Source organism: Scardinius erythrophthalmus (genome assembly GCF_964197995.2).
Source record: "Scardinius erythrophthalmus genome assembly, chromosome: 20".
Taxonomy (NCBI): Eukaryota; Metazoa; Chordata; class Actinopteri; order Cypriniformes; family Leuciscidae; genus Scardinius; species Scardinius erythrophthalmus.
The window spans coordinates 6,821,713-6,843,475 of NC_138240.1; the positions used below are offsets into that span (position 1 = coordinate 6,821,713).

General features: G+C 36.5%; 1 protein-coding gene across 3 annotated transcripts in view; it reads right to left on the reverse strand.

Moving 5' to 3' along the window:
• rapgef1a (Rap guanine nucleotide exchange factor (GEF) 1a) overlaps positions 1-20,174 on the reverse strand; it is a 30,216-nt gene extending 10,042 nt beyond the window's left edge. For 2 of the 3 annotated variants that reach the window (XM_081348243.1, XM_081348244.1), the window contains exons 1-10: positions 20,006-20,161; positions 15,262-15,407; positions 14,959-15,137; positions 14,683-14,839; positions 14,437-14,525; positions 14,177-14,329; positions 6,889-7,009; positions 4,994-5,174; positions 4,493-4,876; positions 2,033-2,229 (exon numbers count right to left, since the gene is read on the reverse strand). In XM_081348243.1, the coding sequence (XP_081204369.1) occupies positions 2,033-2,229; positions 4,493-4,876; positions 4,994-5,174; positions 6,889-7,009; positions 14,177-14,329; positions 14,437-14,525; positions 14,683-14,839; positions 14,959-15,137; positions 15,262-15,407; positions 20,006-20,033 (1,635 nt within the window). In that variant the 5' untranslated portion in view covers positions 20,034-20,161. Of the gene's footprint in view, positions 1-2,032; positions 2,230-4,492; positions 4,877-4,993; positions 5,175-6,888; positions 7,010-14,176; positions 14,330-14,436; positions 14,526-14,682; positions 14,840-14,958; positions 15,138-15,261; positions 15,408-20,005 lie in introns of all 3 variants that reach the window. The other variant, XM_081348245.1, reaches the window with a different exon arrangement.
• Positions 20,175-21,763: the final 1,589 nt, after the last annotated feature.

Below are 21,763 nucleotides of genomic sequence, written 5' to 3' on the forward strand. Positions count from 1 at the left end.
CCACAGGCACACACGCCTACACAGAGTCAATAATTAGAAAATCAGCAGTGTTTGCATGTTTGTGCTACTTCTCAGCATGTGAAGATGAATTGAAAAATGACAGAATCATAACTGCAGTGCTTGCACGGCATAGAATTAAACCTCTACAATGGGTTCCTAAAACCTAAACTTACCTAAAACATCAACACTAGTCTTTTGCTGCTTTGCAAGCATTGCTGTTTCTTTGATATTAAGAAGATATTAAAGACTTTATTAGTCACAAAAAGAGAAGGAAAACATGTTAGAGGCCAGCGAAAGGCAGCCGGGACTCACCGTAGTGACAGGCAGGGAGCCCTGGCGGTTCAGAGAGGAGTTAGATGCGGAAAGGCTGAGAGCGGTTTCTGTCTCACCAGGGACAGGCCCGGATGCACACTGCTGCAGCTGACATGACAGAGAGGAGGAAGAGGAGGAGGAAGGAGACGCAGAGTGTGAGGAAGCCTAAGAGGGAAGAGAAGAGTGGAGGAAGGAAGAGAAAAAAGGCCAGAGATTCATGCACAGTGTAGATTTCTGAGCAGATGTGAGCTGAATGGAAAAATAGACCTTAGTCAAGAGTAGAAATGTGACGCAAGAAATATTAAATGTGACCAAATGAAACGTTTTAAAACATGGTTTGTGAAAATTAGACGTGACCTAAGACCTTAAAGTCCTATCTGGAAGCTATTTTCATCTACTCAGACTAAAAGTCTACTGTGCAGCAGGAAAGAGCAGCGTTATGTGAAATAATCGACTTGTGAAGATGTCAAATATTGAGAGACAAAGGTTTCTACTTTCTGCCTGGTAACTGCTTGTGCTTGCTAATCAGAGTGTGGGAACAAAAACAGGAAATTACTAAGACTAAAAGCACAAATAAATGGCTAAACTTGTGCATAATATAGCTACTAGCACTTAAGGTTACTTTATACCTGAGCTCAAAGCTCTAAGCAACACACCTTGGTGAATCCTTCTGCTCAGTCACGTGGAATGAGAGAAAAAACAGTGGAAACCGAGTCAAATGAAATGAGGTAGATGGGTTAGCAAGACAAGAATGAGAACAAAAGCAAGAATAGCACAAAACATTAAAACAGTTTGAAAGGCAAATTGGAAGCCATGAAAATCATGTACTAATATGTAATATATATATATACATACATACATAGATAGATAGAATTTGACCCCATTTATAACCATATAACGCATTTTTTCCTCCCTTGCGGCACACCTATAAACGCATAATACAAGTACAATATAATCTAATATAAACTTGATAAAAAAAAATTGTTTTGCAACAAAACATTCATGTCCATTCTCTAACCCTTGAATTTAACAACTTTTTCTGTTGTGCCTTCAGGACTACTATGTAAATTCCCTCTTTACATGTGAAAGTAGATACTGTGTCTTGCTGCCTCTTTCAAGTTTTCAAATCTTCCGGTAGGTCCTGTACACATTTGATCATTTTTGACATAAAATGTCCCACCCTTCAAAAACAGCCTCTTTATAAGATTTGTTTAACAGCATTGTGTAACTGCATTACACAATCAAAAAACAAAACAAGTTTCTGTTCTGAAATGGGTCACAAAAATGACCAGGGACCTTGTTAAAAATAAACTTCAGTCGATTGTATCTAACGTTTGAACGCTAAAAAAAGAGCGGCAGGTGCTACACACAGCCAGGAACAGTGCAAGATTTGAAGGAAGTTACCACATTTGAGTTGTTCCTCTCAGGCTTTGGCTGAATAAACGTCAGACAAGTTCACGCAACACACAATGAGGAAATAAATGACGCTGATCGCCTTAGGCAACACTTGAACTTCACTTAGACCAACAGAGAATGAATACACTTGAATACAGTGCCATTAGCAACTTAATACAAGTAATGGGAAACATAAAACCACTACCATTGTGATTAACGGTGACTGTCAGTAGGAAGGAAAACATTGCATGAACATCTAGGGAGGGTGAGAATGAGACAGACAGGAGATGTGTACAGTATGTGTGGGCAGTGATCTAGCTCTCACCAGTTGTCTCTGTTTGGGTGGCAGCGCTGGTGGAGGGAGGGTCTCGTCACTGCTGCTGAATGAGTCGCTGAGGCCATACACTTCCTGAAAGCGCTTCCTATTGCGCTGCTCATAAATGCTTTCGCTTTGAGGCGTCTGGTAGAAAACGGAAGGCAGCGGCTCGGAATAGTCCTCCATAAACTGCATGTACTTCAGGACTGCAGGTAGACGAGGCAAAAAGCACATGGGTTACATTAACACGCAAGCCCGGCAGGTGCTAAACGCAAGCACATGCAATTAAAAGGGCAAGGGTTAGGATGCCAAGGGGCTCTGAGATTGTGAGAAGCTGAGAGAGTGTGACACTTCACACTTTACTTCACGAATCATTCATGGTGTGTGTTCAGCATTCTATTACTCTGAAGTTAATCGGATATGGCCATATTGTATGCGTTATATAAATGAATACTGATGATTATCAATATTCTGATAACTAGAATGAACCTGGATAAAACCTGGTAGGCATATGCATGTATTAATCAAAATAAAATTAAGTCTTAAAATAAGACTCAGCATATTAGAATGATTTCTGAAGGATCATGTGACACTGAAAGACTGGAGTAATGATGCTGAAACTTCAGCTTTGCCATTACAAGATTAAATTAAATTTTAAAAACATTCATTCACATAGAAAACTGTTTTTTTTTAAATTGTATTAATATTTCACAACATTACTGTTTTTACTGTATTTTTGATTAAATAAATGCAACCATGCTGAGCATAAGAGACTTCTTTTAAAACATTAATAAATCTTACTCACCACAATCATTTGAAAGGTAGTGTGTGTATATAAATATACACATATATATATAATAAAATATATAAATTATTTATTTAAAGTATTTGATTAATCGTAATATTACTATACTAAAACTACTTTAATAGCAATTTATATATATATATATATATATTTTTAAATATATGTATTTACACTTTTTTTATTGAATATTTTTAAATAAATATGTAGATGGACAAAAGCATCTTGGCCAATATTTTTAAATACATAGTAGGTGCATGTCCTACGTGGAATATGACAGTTACTAAAAGGCTTAAACACAAATTGGACATAAACAGTCTTTGATGTAGTTTAAATCAATTTTAAAAGAGAAAAATTCAATCCTTTGTGTGGACTCACATAAACTCTTGTGTCAAGCCACGCAGTTCATGCGTGGATTATGACATGATCCAAAAACCCCTCCCCTCCAAACAAGAGTCTTTTAGCAAGAGCTCATTTCCTGCCGGCTTGGGTGAGGCCTTGAACTGTTGTATTCAGCCAGAGATTTCTTCAACAAAGGCATTATTCCATCTGACCTCAAACTAAAGGTGACATCACGGTTTCCCAACCCCAACCCAACACTGAGGGGCTTTACAGAGAAAAACGAGTGAAAAACTGGCTTTGCCATACTGCGTCATACATTGCACACATTACACAAGGAATTAGTGACCTGTGAAAATGGCTTAGTTTAAAGAAAAACAGAAAAGCCAGGGCTTAAACTACTTGTTTGGTCGTAGTACTTGAAAATGTTGTTTTAAAATCGGCATGAAAAGAAAAATCACGCTATTTTCTAAATCCATGCAACTAATCTTAATGTGATTGATTCAACTGTGCACATGGTTCATCTTTTCAGTTTCTTTACCTACAAATCTCTTTTTTAGCTGATGCATGCCAGACTTCACCAATCAATTTGACCATAAACCCCGCCCCCTTCTTACAACTGACTGCCAGCTTGCATTCACATCTGCCTCCATCCAATCAACAACTGATAGATAGGACTTTGTTTTTTTACAATAATCCGCTTCACTTGGATGTACATCACAACACAGAAGAAAAGATCTATCTCGACTTTGAAATTTTCATACTACTTGGAATAAAATACTACAAAAGATAATTGCGAATTTTAAATCATACATGTGAGATATAAACTCGCAATTGCATAAAAAAAGACGCAATTAGCTTTTTATTTTTTATTCAGTGGCGGAAACAAGCTTCCATATGAAAAAGCGCTTTGACAAATGTTTCAGTTTTTTTATTTATTATTATTAATATTTTCACTGAAGGGAATCTCCATTTTTAGGTTTCCTTTAAAAAATTTCTTTTGTTCTTTTCCAGCACCTTCAGAAAATTGTTTTCCACCTCAATCAAATTAAATATTTTATGTGCCAGTTTAGTTTATACATATTTTAAATGAGGTTCACAATTTATGCAACCTTTTTGCTACAATTAAGAACATTTCTGCTAACATTTAGCTGTTTTTGCCTTTTCTTTTCTTCCTGACAATCTAGAGAATTGTCAGGAAGCAAAGAGAAGGGGATGTGATTGGTAAAGGACCAAAATACCAGACGCATCTGCGCTACATGTTAGAGCAGTTCCACAACCCAGTGATTTGCTACCCTTGCTACCACATCTGAATTCCTCATACTCACTATGCCGACTCTTCTTCTCCGGCAGGGGTGGAGGGCTCTGAGGGATCTGTGTGTTCTCAGCGGGGCCGAAGCTTCCCATGAATTCTCCAGGGTTCGAGGGTGGCATCGAAGCGAAGAGGGGGAAGGGTGGGGTCTGCACGTCCTCATCTGGAACATTGTCATATTGAGAGTACAGTCGTTCCACCTGAGGCTGAGGGGGTCGCCGTTCCTTCTTCGGGAGAGCGGGTGGTATCGACTGAAACTGAACAGGGGAGGAGGATGATTCATGGTGAGACTCGGGGAGCGGGCTCAGGCAACCCCCTGTGTGTGCAGGAGGGATCTGGTCAATGCTAGACAGGTCCTGATGCAAGAAGTCATAGTCAGGGTCGTAGCTCTCTGCTGTGTCTAAGTAAGCAAGGGGACAAGATAAAACTCCATCAGTATATTTAAACCACTCGAGGTGTGTAGCCTGACAGGCTACTGTTTCAAAGTAGCTTTCCCAATCGTGATTTAAACACTCACCTAGAGTCTCACAGCTGGTGTTACGAGAGCACTGACCACTGTCCTGCTCCAAAGAGGACAGCTGTTCATCTGACCTGCTCAATACGCCGATGCTGCCACATGGGGACAGTCGTGGCGATTCTCCTCCATAGGACTGACTACCTCCTGAAAAACGCCTTTGTAAGGCATCTGCCTCATATTCCTTTAGGTGAAAATAAGAATAGTTAACCTCAAGATACAGTCAAACATTAAATAAATGGGAATATTTAATCACCCTCATGATGTTTCCAAACCTGCATGACTTTTTTTTATTTCCATACAACAAAAAAGAAGATATTTTGAATTGTTTCAGTGACTTTTTTATCCATAAAATTAGTCCAATGTTGTTTTAGAGCCAAGTGAACAAAATAGTTTGAAAGTATTCTTCAAAATATCTTATTTGTTTTACAGATTATTAGGGCAAGTAAATGACACATTTTCATTTTTGGGTAGGAAGTCATCCAACAGAATTATTATATTGATAAACTATTGATTTTTTGTATTTATTTTTATCCATACAATAAAAATCAGTTAAATGCAGTGTTGTTTTAGACCCCAATGATTGGCAAAATAGTTGAAAAGTCCTTTGACATTTTTTTGTGCTCCACGGATGGCATTAGGATGAGTGAATGACAGAATTTTAATTTTTTTGGTGAACTATTCCTTTAAAAGTTGTCCTTGCTACTGACAACTGAGTGATCTTTCATTGCACAAAACTTCAGATTAATTCTGGTTACTGATTAATTCTGGTTACTAAAGAACAAATTTGACACTTTAATTTAAGGTTCACAAGTAGGTTAGAGCAGCGTTTCCCAACCGGGCTGCCGCGGCATCAATCCTAATTTTTTTTTTACCATCAATCTCGGATCTCAAATAATGCGCACAAATTTATAATAAGTCATAAGCAAATCCTAAGTTTTCGGCGTTGAATTGCGGAGATTGCGCTTGTGCGTGATTTTATTCCCGTGCGTCCACATAAAGCTGCCTATTTTTCATTGTTGCGCTTACGGTCAAATACACAAGAAAACATTGTCACAACGTCCGTCTTGCCGCGTATTCACACAAACACATCGGTTATGTCCATTATATAATCACGTTCTTCTTTATGCAAATGCTTTTAAACAATGCAAGCGAGAAAATACAGAAGAGAATGTGCTGTCTGTGATGCTGACACACACGACGCACAGAATGATGCGTGCCAGAATCGACTTCTCTTTCGCTCTTTCGCTTTGAGTATCCTCATGAGAGCAGTCTTAAATTAGTAAAATAAAGTCTTAAATTAACGTTAAGAGTTGTGAGAAATTGGGACACATCCACATGTGCAGCAGTGACATCAGAATCAAATAACACTTCATTCATAAAAAGATGCCATTAAACAATTATTTGAAATATACTGTCTTTATGTTGTTTCTACATTAATTTGGAGATTAACTGTGAAATTATTACATAAAATATATTAAAAACCAGCTATCTTGTGCAATTATAACAGAATTATCCCAATATAAAAACACAAATACACTGAGTGAGCAAATATTTAGGTGAGATTTGCAATGGTAATTGAGCAATGTTTATGTATGAATAAAAGCCTTAATTAAATATCTCATCATGTAAAGTGATCTCTTCAGAAGAAATGAATGATTTCCTAGACTTTAAATGGATGGACGAAAAAATTTGATAATATTAAAAATATCTATATGACAGTAGGCCTATACGGCAGTTCTTCCCTGTGGTATTGAAAATTTATACATTTCAAAGTAGTATCGTGACAACACTAGTGTAGGGTGCCACACATTTTTTTTAATTTTCAAAGGGTGCCTTGACTGAAAAAAGGTTGGGAAACACTGGGTTAGAGCACCAAGGGAACACCAAAATCTCACCTGTCGAAAGATACCAATAGGAAGACTTGATCCACTTGTGGTACGACTCATTGGCGCAACCACAGCAATCCTCGTGGGAGACGGTGCCGACTGACGCTTCTTTGGGGGGAGAGCCGGTGGACTGCAAAGGGAGAGGTTGTTTAGCCATGCAAGTGTCAAACAGATTAACTATAGTCACATTGAAAAGTCTCATACAAGCTGTCAATCAAGAAACCTACAGACACATTCTGGGCTAAGAAAGTCTGCAACCAATCCAAAGCAACCAGGAACATTTTTGCAAAGCGACAGTGGAATCCAGCTCTGGAACCACAAACCACAAATTTATAAATCAGCCATTCAGTCAGTCTGGTTAGTTGCTCTGTCGCCCCAAAACAGCTGCTAACAGTGATGTCATACAGAAGAGCAACTAGCAGAAGAACTGACTCATAGTGAATGTAGAGCATGTCTGGCTGACATTTACAAATAGCGATTATCTGCTGATTAACCAGTCTTAACATGCCAGGTCAGACAGATTTTATTAAAGTATTAAATTGCTTCACCAGACGAGAGGCTTGAAAGGGGATTAAATAACGTTCTCGCTATGAAAGGAAACTATAAAACACCTTGAAGATATAAGACACCTTGTAGTCCTAACATGGTCATTTATTTTAACAGTCTGACTGATGTAAACGAACACAGGGCTGCTGGTAAATGGATGAGACACCTCGGCTGGGAGCCGAGTGACTGCTGGCCATGAAAGCATCTACATGCCATTTCAGTGAGCTAACTGTGCTTCTGGGATATTAGGGCTGCAACGAAAACTGAAAACACACAATAGCGAATTTCATTATTAATCAGGTTGTTGAACTATGCATGAACAACTTCATCAGAGACGTTGCTTGCAGTCATGAAAGAATAAGGTTTCATTTGTTAATATTAGTTATCTACATTAGTAAAAAATAAACTAACAATGAACAAAACTTCTACAGCATTTAATATTTGTCTACATAATATCAAAATTCCAGTAGTCAATACCAATTCTACCAATTTCAATACCACAGTAGTATTCGATAGCTACTAATATGCTAGTGAACACTATTTTCTTTTTATAAGTTATTAAAGTTGTTATTAAACATTAATATAAATATTATCAAATTAAATTGATGACATGGTATTTCTCAATGAAGTAAACATTGCATCTAGATTTCCCATTAATTATTCAAGTGAACAAACTATAGAGCTATAGAGAGTAGCCATTTTCTTTGCTGTCTTATTAATATTAAAGGGTAAGTTCAGCCATAAATGAAAATTATGTCATTAATTACTCACCCTCATGTCGTTCCAAAACCAGTAAGAATTTTGTTTATCTTCGGAACACTAATGAGGATATTTTAAATGAAATCTGAGAGCTTTCCTCCATTGGCAGCCTATGCAACTACCACTTTCAAGGCCCAGAAAGGTAGTAAAGACATCATAAAAGTAATCCAGAGTCACACGGATTACTTTAATGTAGAGCTGCACGATTAATCGTTAAAAGATTGCGATCTCGATTCAACCCCCCACGCGATCTTAATCCTGCATTTCTACAATTCTGCCAATGATATTCGACGAGATAACGCGCTAGTGGTGGAACGGATCGCACTAGATTCGGTTCGGCACGCATGTGATTAGCAGATTAACTGCTAAATTTAATCATCATAGTGTTGGTTAAACAAGAGTGAAAGAGTGAATGTTTATAATTTGGACGTGTATTGTCTTGCCAATTTAGAAAGAGAGAGAGGCGCGTGTCAGACAGCGCTCGAATGCAGAATTGATTCCTTTCACGTTTCCTTGCCCTTGAACGGACTCATAAACACAAAAGTGTCAAAATACCGGTCTAAATGACCATCTCGACAAGTATTCTCTCGTTTTTGTCATATGTGAACAGCTGAGAAAGAAACGGATGTTTTTTTAGTTTTTCCAGTCCGTACAGACCGTCTTAAAGTGACAGCACACACCTAATATTATATATATCGTCGTTGTCCGATGAAAACCGCGTATGTCCATTTTGCCGATTTTGAGATTTTTCGACGGATAGAATGTCCAGGTTCATTTCCGTATACAGTATGCTTCACATATCTAAATGACCAATGAAAAGTTGTGAAATCATGTCATCTGATTTTCACGTATATCCATTTGGTGTCAAAGCTGTCAATCACGCCGCGTATCTCCCGCCCAGTGGAGGCATCGCGCGGTCTAAGCGTCTCTGGAAGCTCAGCATTGGATAGCCGAATAACTCTGTGAGGTAAAGTATCAGCAAACGTTTGTTTTGACAACTGTTCAAGTTTATTATATATTCGCAATATATTTACAACTGTTATTTACCGGTAAATAGACGAAGTTGGCTAATTGTCACTGTTTATTGTGGAGATGTAAACGCACGGGCCTGTTAACTCAAGCAATACTTTTAAGGTAGTCTAATATTTTTCTGACTAATAAATTACTGACACAGTAAAGGGTAGATTTAAATAAACAATAACGAATTTTAAATAAAGAAAAACAAAATTTAAATGAAGAAACTAAATTTAAAAAAAAGAACAAATTAAATTTAAATAAAGAAAAATGACATTTAAAGAAAGAAAAAACGAAAATTAAATAAAGAAAAAAACGAAATTTAAATAAAGAAAAACGAAATTTAAATAAAGAAAAACGAAATTAAGTTAAATTAAAAACTAGATTAATTTAGACTGATAACGGGTAAAAAGGCTAATAGCCTACATGTTGGGTCCGTGTACTTTTTCGTTCATTCATTATTCTATTTCGGAATGAAAGATGAAATGTAAAAAAAAAGGGTGCAGCTTGTTTTTTTTGTTTTTTAAGAAAAATCTTTGTTATGATTTTAGTATCATAATGATTAATAAATGCAAGCACAATTATCCGTGAACTAGATTTGAAGCCTTTCAACTTGTGTGTGCAAAATTCAGAATTAAATGAATGTGCAGCAATTTGTACAAATAGAGTCTGTAGGTCTATTGTTGAAAGTATGAAAAGTGAACAGCACGAGTAATAGGATTCACAATTTGAGACGGATCAGACATGATTTTGACCACGTCATTAAGTCTGGTTTTGTAGAAAGCATTTCTTTAAAGTGAATTTCGTTTTGTATAAATTGTATCTTAATTTTAATAAATTGCCTGGAGTGGATTTAATAAATAAGAGGCAAATATATAGCAGACAATATAATCATGGAGGCGCCCGTGCGGTCACTTGCATTGCACGTTAACTGGAGCTCATCTCATCCTAACTTAACGAAACTCAGTGTATGCCTCACACAGACATGAGAAAGACATCAAATACACAAAGCTTGAAAAGTCTTTTAACTAAATAATTCAAAACGAAAAGAAAAAGGCTACTCTCTGATTATGTATGATTATATGATCATATAGCCTAGCCTATTTTGTGAATTGTTCATTCCCGGTTGGCACACATTTTGCCTTTACAAAAGTGCCGCTCTAGGCAATTGCCTAGTTCACCTATATGGACGCGCCGGCCCTGGGGTCAGCAATGAGTGTATTGATTCATTGTCCCTTCATAGTTTGCAAGAGACATTTAATAAACTGAGCGTATTTAATAAACTGAGACGTAGGCCATTTAATAAACTGAGCGTAGCCTATTCATCTGTCAATATGAAACGCGACCACCGTTACTGTAAAATATGCACGTATGTCCATTTAAACTCGATTTTGGTCAAATGTCGATTATATCATTACACTGGCAAGAATATGGTTACATTTAAAGATGCCGTAACAAGTATGACAACGCTACGTTCAACTGATTTTGAAATTAGCTGTTTTTTTCACTTCCTGAAAAGTAACCGTTTTGGACATACGTGAGTTTCATCGGGCAGCGACGATATACTGTTTTCTGTGTCATTGATATAAATAAAACAATAAAATACAGCTTTAACAAAGATTAAACTATATTTAATTTATACAGTGAACAAATAGTGTTATTTTACATTTAGGCTTAATTATTAATTTCTGTACCTGAATATCCTGTTAGACTTTGTAAACTTTTATTATTACTTTTATTATATAAACTGTTATTTAGTATTCATCTCTGCTTGTAATTTGTGTATTTGTTCTTATTTTATTACTGACTGTTCACTTGTTTTAAATAATGTGTGAACTTCACTTAGGCTAGTAGTTTTTAATGTAGTCGCTATCGAAAAACTTCAAGTGAGCTTTAAGTAATAAATGAAAAGATAAGTTATTATAAAACGTATCTCAATTAAAAACGTATTTTAAACTACAGTATGAGATGGTTAAAAACAAAACTGCTCAATCACAAAGTACCAGCAGCCAGACGAAACAAACGTCTATAAAAGCAACGCTATTCAACGCAACTCCATACCCAAAAATGTTGATAGGCTAGTGTTTATTGCTAAGAATCTTTAATAGGTCTAGCCTGGCATAATACCTTTGAATGTTGTCAATGTTTAATTGTCATTTTTTATTTATTTAAATATTACATTCTTTTTGTTTACTGCATTTATTTAAATTTGACTGAAGCAAGAGTATCATGTCTTATTTTGTTTCTATCTTGTTTGGTAACCTAATGTTCAGGATTTGTAAATCTTTAAAATAATAAAGCTTTTCAGAATCGTGATCTTTATTCCAAGCAAAAAAATCATGATTCTCATTTTAGCCAGAATCGTGCGGCTCTACTTTAATGTCTTTACTACCTTTCTGGGGCTTGAAAGAGGTAACTAACCCTTTAAAGGAGCTGTATGTAAGAAATCTATTTCAATTAATCATAAAATGGCCCTGATGTGTCACTAGACATTAAGAAATCATGTTCATTTCAAATACTTATATCACTGACAACAGTAGTATGGCCAGGATATTGTCATTTAAAAAGTGGACTTGCAGCCCTCAACTGATGTTGATGTTGTCATTTTGTGTTTTGGCCTGACGCGCCTCCCTCCACCTATCTACCAATCACGAAGTCAGTAGTGTTTCGGGATCCGGGTTGCCAGCTTTGCTCTAACCTAACCTACCCTAACTCTAGTCGGATAAAAATGTCTAACGTTACTAAATCAAAAAGACCTCGTTATAATTCAGAAATTCGTCATAAAGTCCGAAATAAAACCAGAATTTGTATTGGAGATGCTTTTGAAAGATGGAGACGGATGAAAACGGAGAAGAATTTGAACACAGACTAACACAGTTGCTAATTTTCTCCAGGACAGGTAAGATTCATCTATGCTTGGCTAACTTGTACTTGATGTCAATGGACATTTCATATATTCATGACAGTCGAACAAAGTTATGCATGTTCGTGCAAAGTAAAGTAACATTAGATCACATGGACGTATGCTAACATTAGCAATGCATTATAGGAGCCCGTTTCTCTGTCATTATGCTGAGACGCTGAGGAAAACAACATTAGCACGCCCATTATGGCAATTTGAAACATAATTGAGACAGAAGCCTAACTTTACCTCAGAAAAAATGATTCGTCATTCGTTCTTCACGTACAGTATATCGTGGACTAAGTTACATGCTGCAAGTTGACCTGTATGACCATTGAAGCAGCCTACGTTTCTGCTGAATCCTGCAGCTTATCTGGCAACCTCGAGTCAGGGGGTAGGGGGAGGGGATACACCGCTCTACAGTATTTTTAAAGTGATTGCAGTACCAGTTTTGGCCACAATCCTACATACGGTTCCTTTAACAATTAAAATTTTATGGGGGAAAAAAGTATGAACATTCTGCTAAACATTTGCTTTTGTACCACAGCAGAGAGAAGGTAATAAAGGTTTGGAACGGCATGAGGATGAGTAAATGTCAATGATGACAGAATTTTCAATTTTGTGTGAATTAACCCTTTTAAATACCAAGCTGACTTTAAATTGTAGACAAAAAACACCAGGCTGCTCAGTGAACAGACCAGTTGGTAGGCTAAACTTGGCATCTCCAACAAAAAGCTCATCTATCGGAGACACAGACTTGTTGGAAAGCTGGAAACCCGCCATAAAGATGGAAATGCCAGCAAATAATTCAGAGTACAAAGCGAACTCTCTTTATTGCCAGCAGCACAACTTAATCCTCTACTGTCTAGACTTGGTATCAGAATATCCCTTCTAGCACCCTCTCTTTCTTGTCTCTTTCAGTCGACAGAGGAGAGCTGACACTGTTAAGATCATTTCTCAGAAAACAGCCCATATGTCAATGACTCTCTGCTAGAGGAAGCCGAGGCTTTAATGCTGCGCCCTACAAAGACCTGAATTCTCAAGAATAGCACTATTTATATCTCTCTTTCACACCTTTTCTTTCAGGCTTCCCGCAAACCGTGATGGTTCTGTGCAATCATCTGTAGCTAAACCCAGCGCTTAAAACATACACGACATGCTGTTGCAAGCCACATCACCTGTGGTATATAGATGTTTACAGCATGTAATCCAGATAAGATGGCACGTTATGATAACACAGCCCATTTCACATTTCCTCTTATAAACTGCTCCCCTTGTGCAGTACCACCTTTCATATAATCACACTTATTTCAATGTTTGTTTCAATCCATGAAACTTTAGCTCTATGTTATGAGCACACAATAGGGCCTGACCTTTTCTGTTGTATTTTCAATTTTTCAATCCTGAAATATGGGAACTCCGTTCAAAACCCAGATGTGTGATGTTATAATATTCTAGTGTTAAATGCAAAAACACAAAATATATTTGAATTTAATTTCTATTTCTATTTTAAACATAAAAAAACTAATATTTTTATTATAAATTTAAAACAAAATGTGTAACAAAGTTTCAGATTTTGCTCAGTAAGTTTAGTAGAAGCCGGCTAGTTTAGGGCAGAATGTTGGTTGGATGTCATTGGTTGTGATAAACCAATTTAATACAATTATCATAGACAGTATCACAGACAGAACACCAATACTATCTGCAAGTTCAACTTTTTTATTTTTTAAGAATGTATATGACAACTCTTCAAAATCAAAAAAAGTTTAACTTGCAGACAGTATTGGTGTTCTGTCTGTGATACTGATTAATTGTTCATTTTACCAACAAGCCGAGACCCGTATTGTGTTTTGACCCACATATATATATTATATATCTCAGTGGTAATAATGATATTAATAATAATAACATATTCAATGCTTTTAACAGCACAACTGAAAACACAAGAATTGTGTCTTTATTGCTTATAAAATTAACCATATTTGTGCCGGACACAAAGCTATAGTGCCGGACACAAAGCTGAACGCATTTCTCAGGCCACAAAGATTAAGGTTTGACTAAACAAATATTTCATACCAGTGTTCAGGCACTTTGAGTCCAGGTAGAGGGGGTTTAGGAGGGGCCATCTCCTCATCAGGGACATCATTTGGGGTCTCTGTGGCCTCGGCTGGGGTAGGGGTCTCATTCAAGACGGTTTCCTTCGACTCAGTGATGGGAGGCTCTGGAACACTGCCATAATAAAGTGGTAAAAAACGAATTACATATTTCAACAACAGCCGCCTCACTTTTAAAGAATTTCATAAGGCATGTTCTTTCACAAAAAGCTCTTCATTTACCGCTTTGGACTAGTGACAGGAGGCAGGGTTTTGACGGGTGTCGTAGGGGAGGGGTGCTCCTGCTTCTCAATAGCGACTTTGACCAGCTCCTACAGGAAACCACAGACAAAGTCATCTTTACACACAATACTATCAACTAAGAATAAAACCCATGGCTAAATACAGCTGGAATATGGGTGAAGAATAGATGGAGATGTCAACAGACTGCAAAACAAGCCCTGACAGAGTTCTATTGAGCATTAATACCTTCACACCATCCAACACTGCTTTGATCACAGTGGTGACAGTTGCAACTACTTCTTTATCTTCCAAATTCACCCCTTCCAGCATCACTTGGTCCGACCAGCGAATGAGGTTTGCAAGACTTTGATAGAGTCGACTGAGACAGGAGGACACTCTTGAACTGCAGACGGACGGAGGGGGAATTAAAATAAATATGAATATGTGTGACTGTAGAAAAAGCATGTCTTTTTAAAGATGAACAATAAACTATTCCTCTCAAGATGCTTAAACCATTTTTACCTGCTCAGTGTCTTGCCATCAAATTGTACCAAGCTCATGATGGCCTCCAAAACTTTGCTAGCAGAACCAGGAAGCATTTCCAAGACCTTCTTGTCCACCACCATCTTGTCGATAATAGTCTTGAAATACCGCAAGGCGCTAACCACTTCTTTCTCATGCTCCTCTAATCGACTCAGACTCTAAATGTGGAAAAATGAATGTCGACAAAACCATCAATGTGCTTATTTGCTTTCCGAAAAAAAACTTTGTTTATATAGTGAACATCCAGAAATACACTATGACGATAGTAACTTTACTTCGTACCTTGGTCACAGTCTTTTCTGGGGACTTCACCGGTTGCTCTGGTGGTGGTTTGGACTTTTTGTTTGATGGCGTCCTCTTGATTTTGGGAGAATGGAATTTGTCCTTCAGTTTCATTGTAAAGGATGTCAAGTGGGAACGCTGGGATTCTGAAGGAAAACAAAACCATTATTATGAGGAAAATTAGTGCATTTCCTCATGGTTATTAAAATATAAACCTTTTTTTTTTGTAAAAATGTAATAAATATATATTGTTTCACACCTTTATCAATATAAAGTGACATTTCACGCTCACGATGTCTCCCAGACAAAAGCAGTGTTATTCTAGTATTATGTTATAATATTATAGAATTTTATTTTAGCTTTATTTCAGTAAACAAAAACGATTTTTAATAGTTTTAGTAGCTTTCAGGTTCAGTACACTATGAGACATTAACCATGTTCTGTACCTTGCGAATTCATACGAGAGGAGACTTTTGACTTTTGAGTTTTGTGTACAGTGAAATCCTCTTTGACTACAAACTGAATTTGTCACAGTGGGTCTTACCGCTCTCTTGGAGCGCGTCGCTCTGGAACGAATTCTGGTGATGACACTATTGTGCAGGGCACAAAGCCATTTAGGGGCAATTTATCCTCACACACATTAGAGAAATAAAGCGCTCGGGGTTAGCGAGGGCGCTCTGTCAAGTTTCAAACCATACGACACAGATTTTTTTTTATCAAAGCCAGAAAGCGTCCGACAAGTGAGTTTAATGGAGTTTAGTCAGGATGTTCGACTCATGTGGAGACTAGCTTTGAAAGTAGAGTAGATTAGCTCCCAAGTATTTAGGAGGCGTAAAGAAGACAACCACATTTCAAAAATAGAAGCTTTTCTTTCAATTGAAAAGTCAGGATCAAACAGTTTGCCACTTTTAAAGGGACAGTTCACCCAAAAATGAAAACTCTGTCATCAATAACTCACCCTCATGTCGTTCCAAACCCATCAGACTTTTGTTCATCTACGGAACACAAATGAAGATCTTTTTTGATGAAATCTGAGAGCTTTCTGTCCCTCCAGTGACAGCTACACAACTGACACTTCAAAAAGTTTGTAAAACTAATCCATATGTACTGAGCCGTTTAGTCCAAAATTTCTAGATCGCCATATGATGAACAGATTTATTTTAGTTTTTTATTCACATTTAAACATTGATCAGCGAACATAAACAGAAGCTCAACCAAACCTGCTTGACACGCGAGAACAAACCTCATTTTTGAACGAACCTCATTGGTTCTCGCACTTCGAGCGAACATGCTTGAGCTTCTGTTTACCACAACTGATGTGTGAGTTGATCAATGTTTAAATGTGAATAAAAGCCTAAATTAAATCTGTTCAATTTTCATCATGAAAAGCGATCGAGTCTCTTCAGAAAATTAGGACTAAACCGCTCAATTCTTATCGTTTTACAATGTCTTTATGAACTTTTTTAAGCGTCAAATTGGTAGTTGTATAGCTGTCAATGGAGGAAAAGATCTTAATTTGTGTTCCAAAGACTAACAAAAGTCTTACGGGTTTGTAATGACATGATGGTGAGCAATTAAAGACAGAATTTTAATTTTTGGGTGAACTAACCCTTTAACAATTAGCCAATAGGCTTTAGTTTAGTAGCCTACATCTCAACAATGTACTAATTACTAGTCAAATGCCGCTGACTTGAGCGAAAAGGACATTCTCATTCCTTAAACAATCAAAAATGTGGAACTGGGTTAGTCATCAAAAATATTTTAGGACTGTTTTCCTTAATTAAAAAGATTGTAAATTAACAATTAGATTTGTTACTGGCAATCTGACCTCTATCAGCCAAAAACAAAAAGAGATGACAGCAGGAAAAGAATCTCATACGGTAACTGAAAGATAATTAATGTGTTTAAAATTGTGCAGGACTGGAATTACCCAGAAGGATGTCAGTCTTATCTGTCTCATCTCACAGTAACATGAGAACCAACTTACGGAATGACTATCTAAGAAAATGCGGTTCTCTGCTAATAACAACACAGCAAACCAATAAGGTTAAGCCTTTAGAGGATGTGATCTTTCCATCTGCTTCTTCATCCTCACGTAGTGAAAAGGGCCATCTACTAATTCATATCCTCTTTTTCTGCATATCCTCTTCTGAAACAGACAAAGTAGTCGACCACAACCTTTTTTTCTTTTACGCAGAAAGAATCGTCCTCAAACTCTGGCCACATCTTAACCTGAAGTTTCCACTATAAACACAGAGGCTGGGTTTGAAATATCCGTAACACTTTACAACATAGTTCATTAGTTAACTACCTTAGTTAACATGAACTAAGAATGAACAATACTTCTTCAGCATTTTAGTTATTATTAATTTCAATTAGGGCTGGGCAACTAGGGCTCTGTGTAGTAAATGTCGCTCCATCTGAAAGCAGGTGATGGCGATTTACTACTAATCAAGGAACCGGCTTTACTGACGAGATGCGCATAACAATGTCATGCGATATATCGCCCAGCCCTAATTTCAACATTTACTAATACTTTATTAAAATCAGAGGTTGTATTTGTTAAGTAAGGGTTAATGCCCGACGAGGTGTCCATTATCAGGTATTAATGGACGACGGCGAGGCGTGAACCGTCCGACGCGCTGCGGAGGGCATTAACCCGCTTATGCTATGGTCACTTGCCAAATAACACATTTTTAAAACATTAGTTTATATTTTAATTAGTTTTATAATCGAAATCTAAAGTTACAAGTTACAAACAATAACTTGGTTTCCTTGGTTACGCCTGACGGTTTATTTAGGTGTACATTATCACTTTTTAACGGACACCCAGCAGCCAATCAGAATCGAGTACTCACCCAGACCATGGTATAACATTAGTTAATGTACTGTGAACTAACATGAACAAACAATGAACAGCTGTATTTTTATTAACTAACATTAACAAAGATTTATACTGTAACAAATGTATTGCTCATTTTTAGTTTATGTTACTAAATATGATTATTGTAAAGTGTTACTGAAATATCAATGCACAAAGCTTCATTACAGTAACATTTTCTAGTAAAACCTGTTTTTAGACAGGTTAAATTTGTACTGCAATTTTTGCATTGATTTTGGATGTTCTTTTTGGTTTTATGTTATCTTACTCATCACTCTAAATCAAACAGATTTGTGCAAAGCTGCAATTCACAACAAATCTATATTGAAATTATAAAAAAACAAAGAAAGATGAAAATATTGTCAGCGTGACCTGATAAACTTGAAAGGAGCAAAGAAACTTCCCCTTTCAGTTTCTGATTCTTACTGAAACAAAATAGCCTAATGCAGCTAAAACAAGTACAGTTCAAGAGATAGGCCTATGTCTGAAACCAGAAGACATTGGCCAACATCCTCCTACGCAAACCAGAGTGTACTTTAGTGGGCCATTTAGAGACAACTGAACTTCTGACAAGAAGAGCGCCACTTACCCACAAGTGATTCAAATTTCTCCGTAACCCTCACAGAAAGGAAGTGACAATGCTGGCAACCTCACAGGCTAGATAACATAGGCTATTGCCTTATTCATAAAAACATTCAATCACTGAATACAACAGGGTAAAATATTAAACTAGCGTTTAACAGAACAGTTTATGCGCCACTATCTAATCTAACAAGCCGCCTAACATGAATAACGTGATTAAAATCTTTCCAAACCAAGTTATTAAGGAAGTGACAATTGATACAGCGCATAAGAGTAAATTACAATTATTCCCCATGCACAAAAAAACAAACACATAAATATCATGCAAACCACAAATAAATGCATAAAATATAAGAGCGTTGATGCAATGGAATTATGTTTTTATTTCAATATATCTCAGTGCATATTGTGAATCACATGTATATAACAAGATATTCAAAAATGGCTATTGAATATTATTGAACTGCCATAGTAAATGACTCAAACTTCTCTAAAACTTCTGCGAAAGGAAGTGACAGTGGTTTTTAATTGTCTGCGTAACTTAGGCTAGATATGTTTATCAAAACAGTCTCTGACACACACACAATGAGTAAAAATACTCAAGTTAACAGGATAAAATCTAGCCTAATAACCAGAGGGAATATCGCTTTCTATCTAACTGTGTGAATATATAGTCTATACACTGTCTGTCTGTCTATCAGACTGTCATTTGCCACAAGCTCGTATAAACTATAGGAGATTTTATACAACATAAATGAGATTTATCTTTTTAATAATATTCAGTATACTTAAATATACAGACTAGTCAAGTTTGTGCACAACAGACCATTACAACACACCAAAAAACTGACAGAAAATGCCAGACAGCAACACAAAAACAACTATAACACAAACTCTACGTAGATAACCGATGCTACATAACACAAACTACACCTTATAAATATACAGCAAATAGGAGAAATATGAAATATGAAAACGAGAAGTCTGATTGCTAGCTAAAATAAACAACAGCGCTGAGCAGCTCCGTCCACACCCAAATACAGCTGTCTGAGACGAACTCGTAGAGACATTTATACCATATCCTTTTATAAATGTATTTAATGACCTAAATATATAACACAGGTCATTTATATGACGTATTTGGCTATTAAAAATAAGATAAAGATAAGATGCCCTGATCCTGTCAGTGGCCTTGAACCCTCGTCTGACGCTAATGCTAACGCGGCTAACTGAAGTTCATCTACACATTATTAATAAATGTAAACAAATGTAAACACTCACCTTGCTTACTGTCTATTTTTCCAGACATTTTGGTGACAGTAAGTGAGCTGGTCACGGTTAACAATCTAAAGATGTTCGTTTCTCGCCGTTATTCCAGCATCTTAAGGAGACAGACCGGTCGGTGTGGTCCTGGTCTGTGTGTGTGTTTGGCTCTGCCTCCTCCATCCACACACACACACTCACACACACACTCGAACACTCACACAGACAGGCCAGCAGCAGATGATGATGGTGAGTGGAAGTGTGTGATTTCTGCAGTAATGTCGCCGCCATATGGAGAGAATAAAACATTGAGGGCTTGCAGCATTGTAGGCAACAGTGAAAAGTTGTTATATTATATTATATTATATTATATTATATTATATTATATTATATTATATTATATTATATTATATTATATTATATTATATTCATTTTGAGGAAATGTAGGCATATTAATATAATATTATTACAATTCTGAGGAATATAATAGCCTATAATATAATATAATATAATATAATATAATATAATATAATATAATATAATATAATATAATATAATATAACTTTCCACTTTGTTTACATTGTATTACCATGCTGGGTCCCACTTTATATTAAGTGGCTTTAAGTACTAAGTACTTACATTGAAATTAATAATTTGATACAATGTACTTATTGTGTAACTACATGTTTTTACATTGTACTTACATTTTAAAAATTCCTGCATGTAATTACAGCTGTAATTAATTTATGTAATTACATTTGTAATTACACAGTTGACTCTTCCCTTACACCTTAACTCACCCTTAAACCTACCAAATCCACCACACCTGTCCATAACCTTACCAGTATCACACCTCAATAGCAGCAAAAGTGTTTTACAATACAACATGAACACAATAAGTACATTGTACTTATTTTTTGATGTAAGTACATAGTACTTAACGCCACTTAATATAAAGTGGGACCCAATGCTGTGTTTTATATAATATAATATAATATAATATAATATAATATAATATAATATAATATAATATAATATAATATAATATAATATAATATAATGCCTCAAATGATAACCAAGCTAGGATCAAATTCCAGAAGAAAATTTTATTGTTCAGAGCTTGCTCTTTCATAGCTCAAGATACTTAAAGGAACACTCCGACTTTTTGGGACTTTAGCTTATTCACAGTATCCCCCAGAGTTAGATAAGTCCATACATACCTTTTTCATTTCTGTGCGTTCTGTAAGTGTTATTTGACGCACCCACCGCTAGCCTAGCTTAGCACAAAGACTGGATGTAAATGGATAAGGTAGCATACTAATCCCAATAAGTGTCTGTATAGTCACAGCGTGTACAAATAACAAGGCTATATGAGACAGAGATCATTTTTAATCGTATAAATACTGGGAACTATATTCTCACTAGGCGTAGGAGCACAGCTACTTGGGCGGAGTGGCAACTTGGGTGGAGTGATTAGCGCAGCACACGAGACGCCCTGTGGTGAGGAGCAGAGAGTTTGCTCAGAGTTGGAGTAGCAATTACTAGATAGTAAATTTATAGTTTACAATCATGGGTGTTTGCTGTATCTTGTCTTACAGCTTCCAAAGTTTGTAACTCCTCGTCTGTGTATTCTGGCTCAAAACTACATGGTTCTGGATCTTGGTTTGATACCCAGTAAAATTCCTCTGACAATTCCTCAAAGTCAGCCTTGATCACGAGTCACGTTCGCTACTAGCTAGTTAGTCACGTTTGTTTTGTTTACGGAACCATCAACAG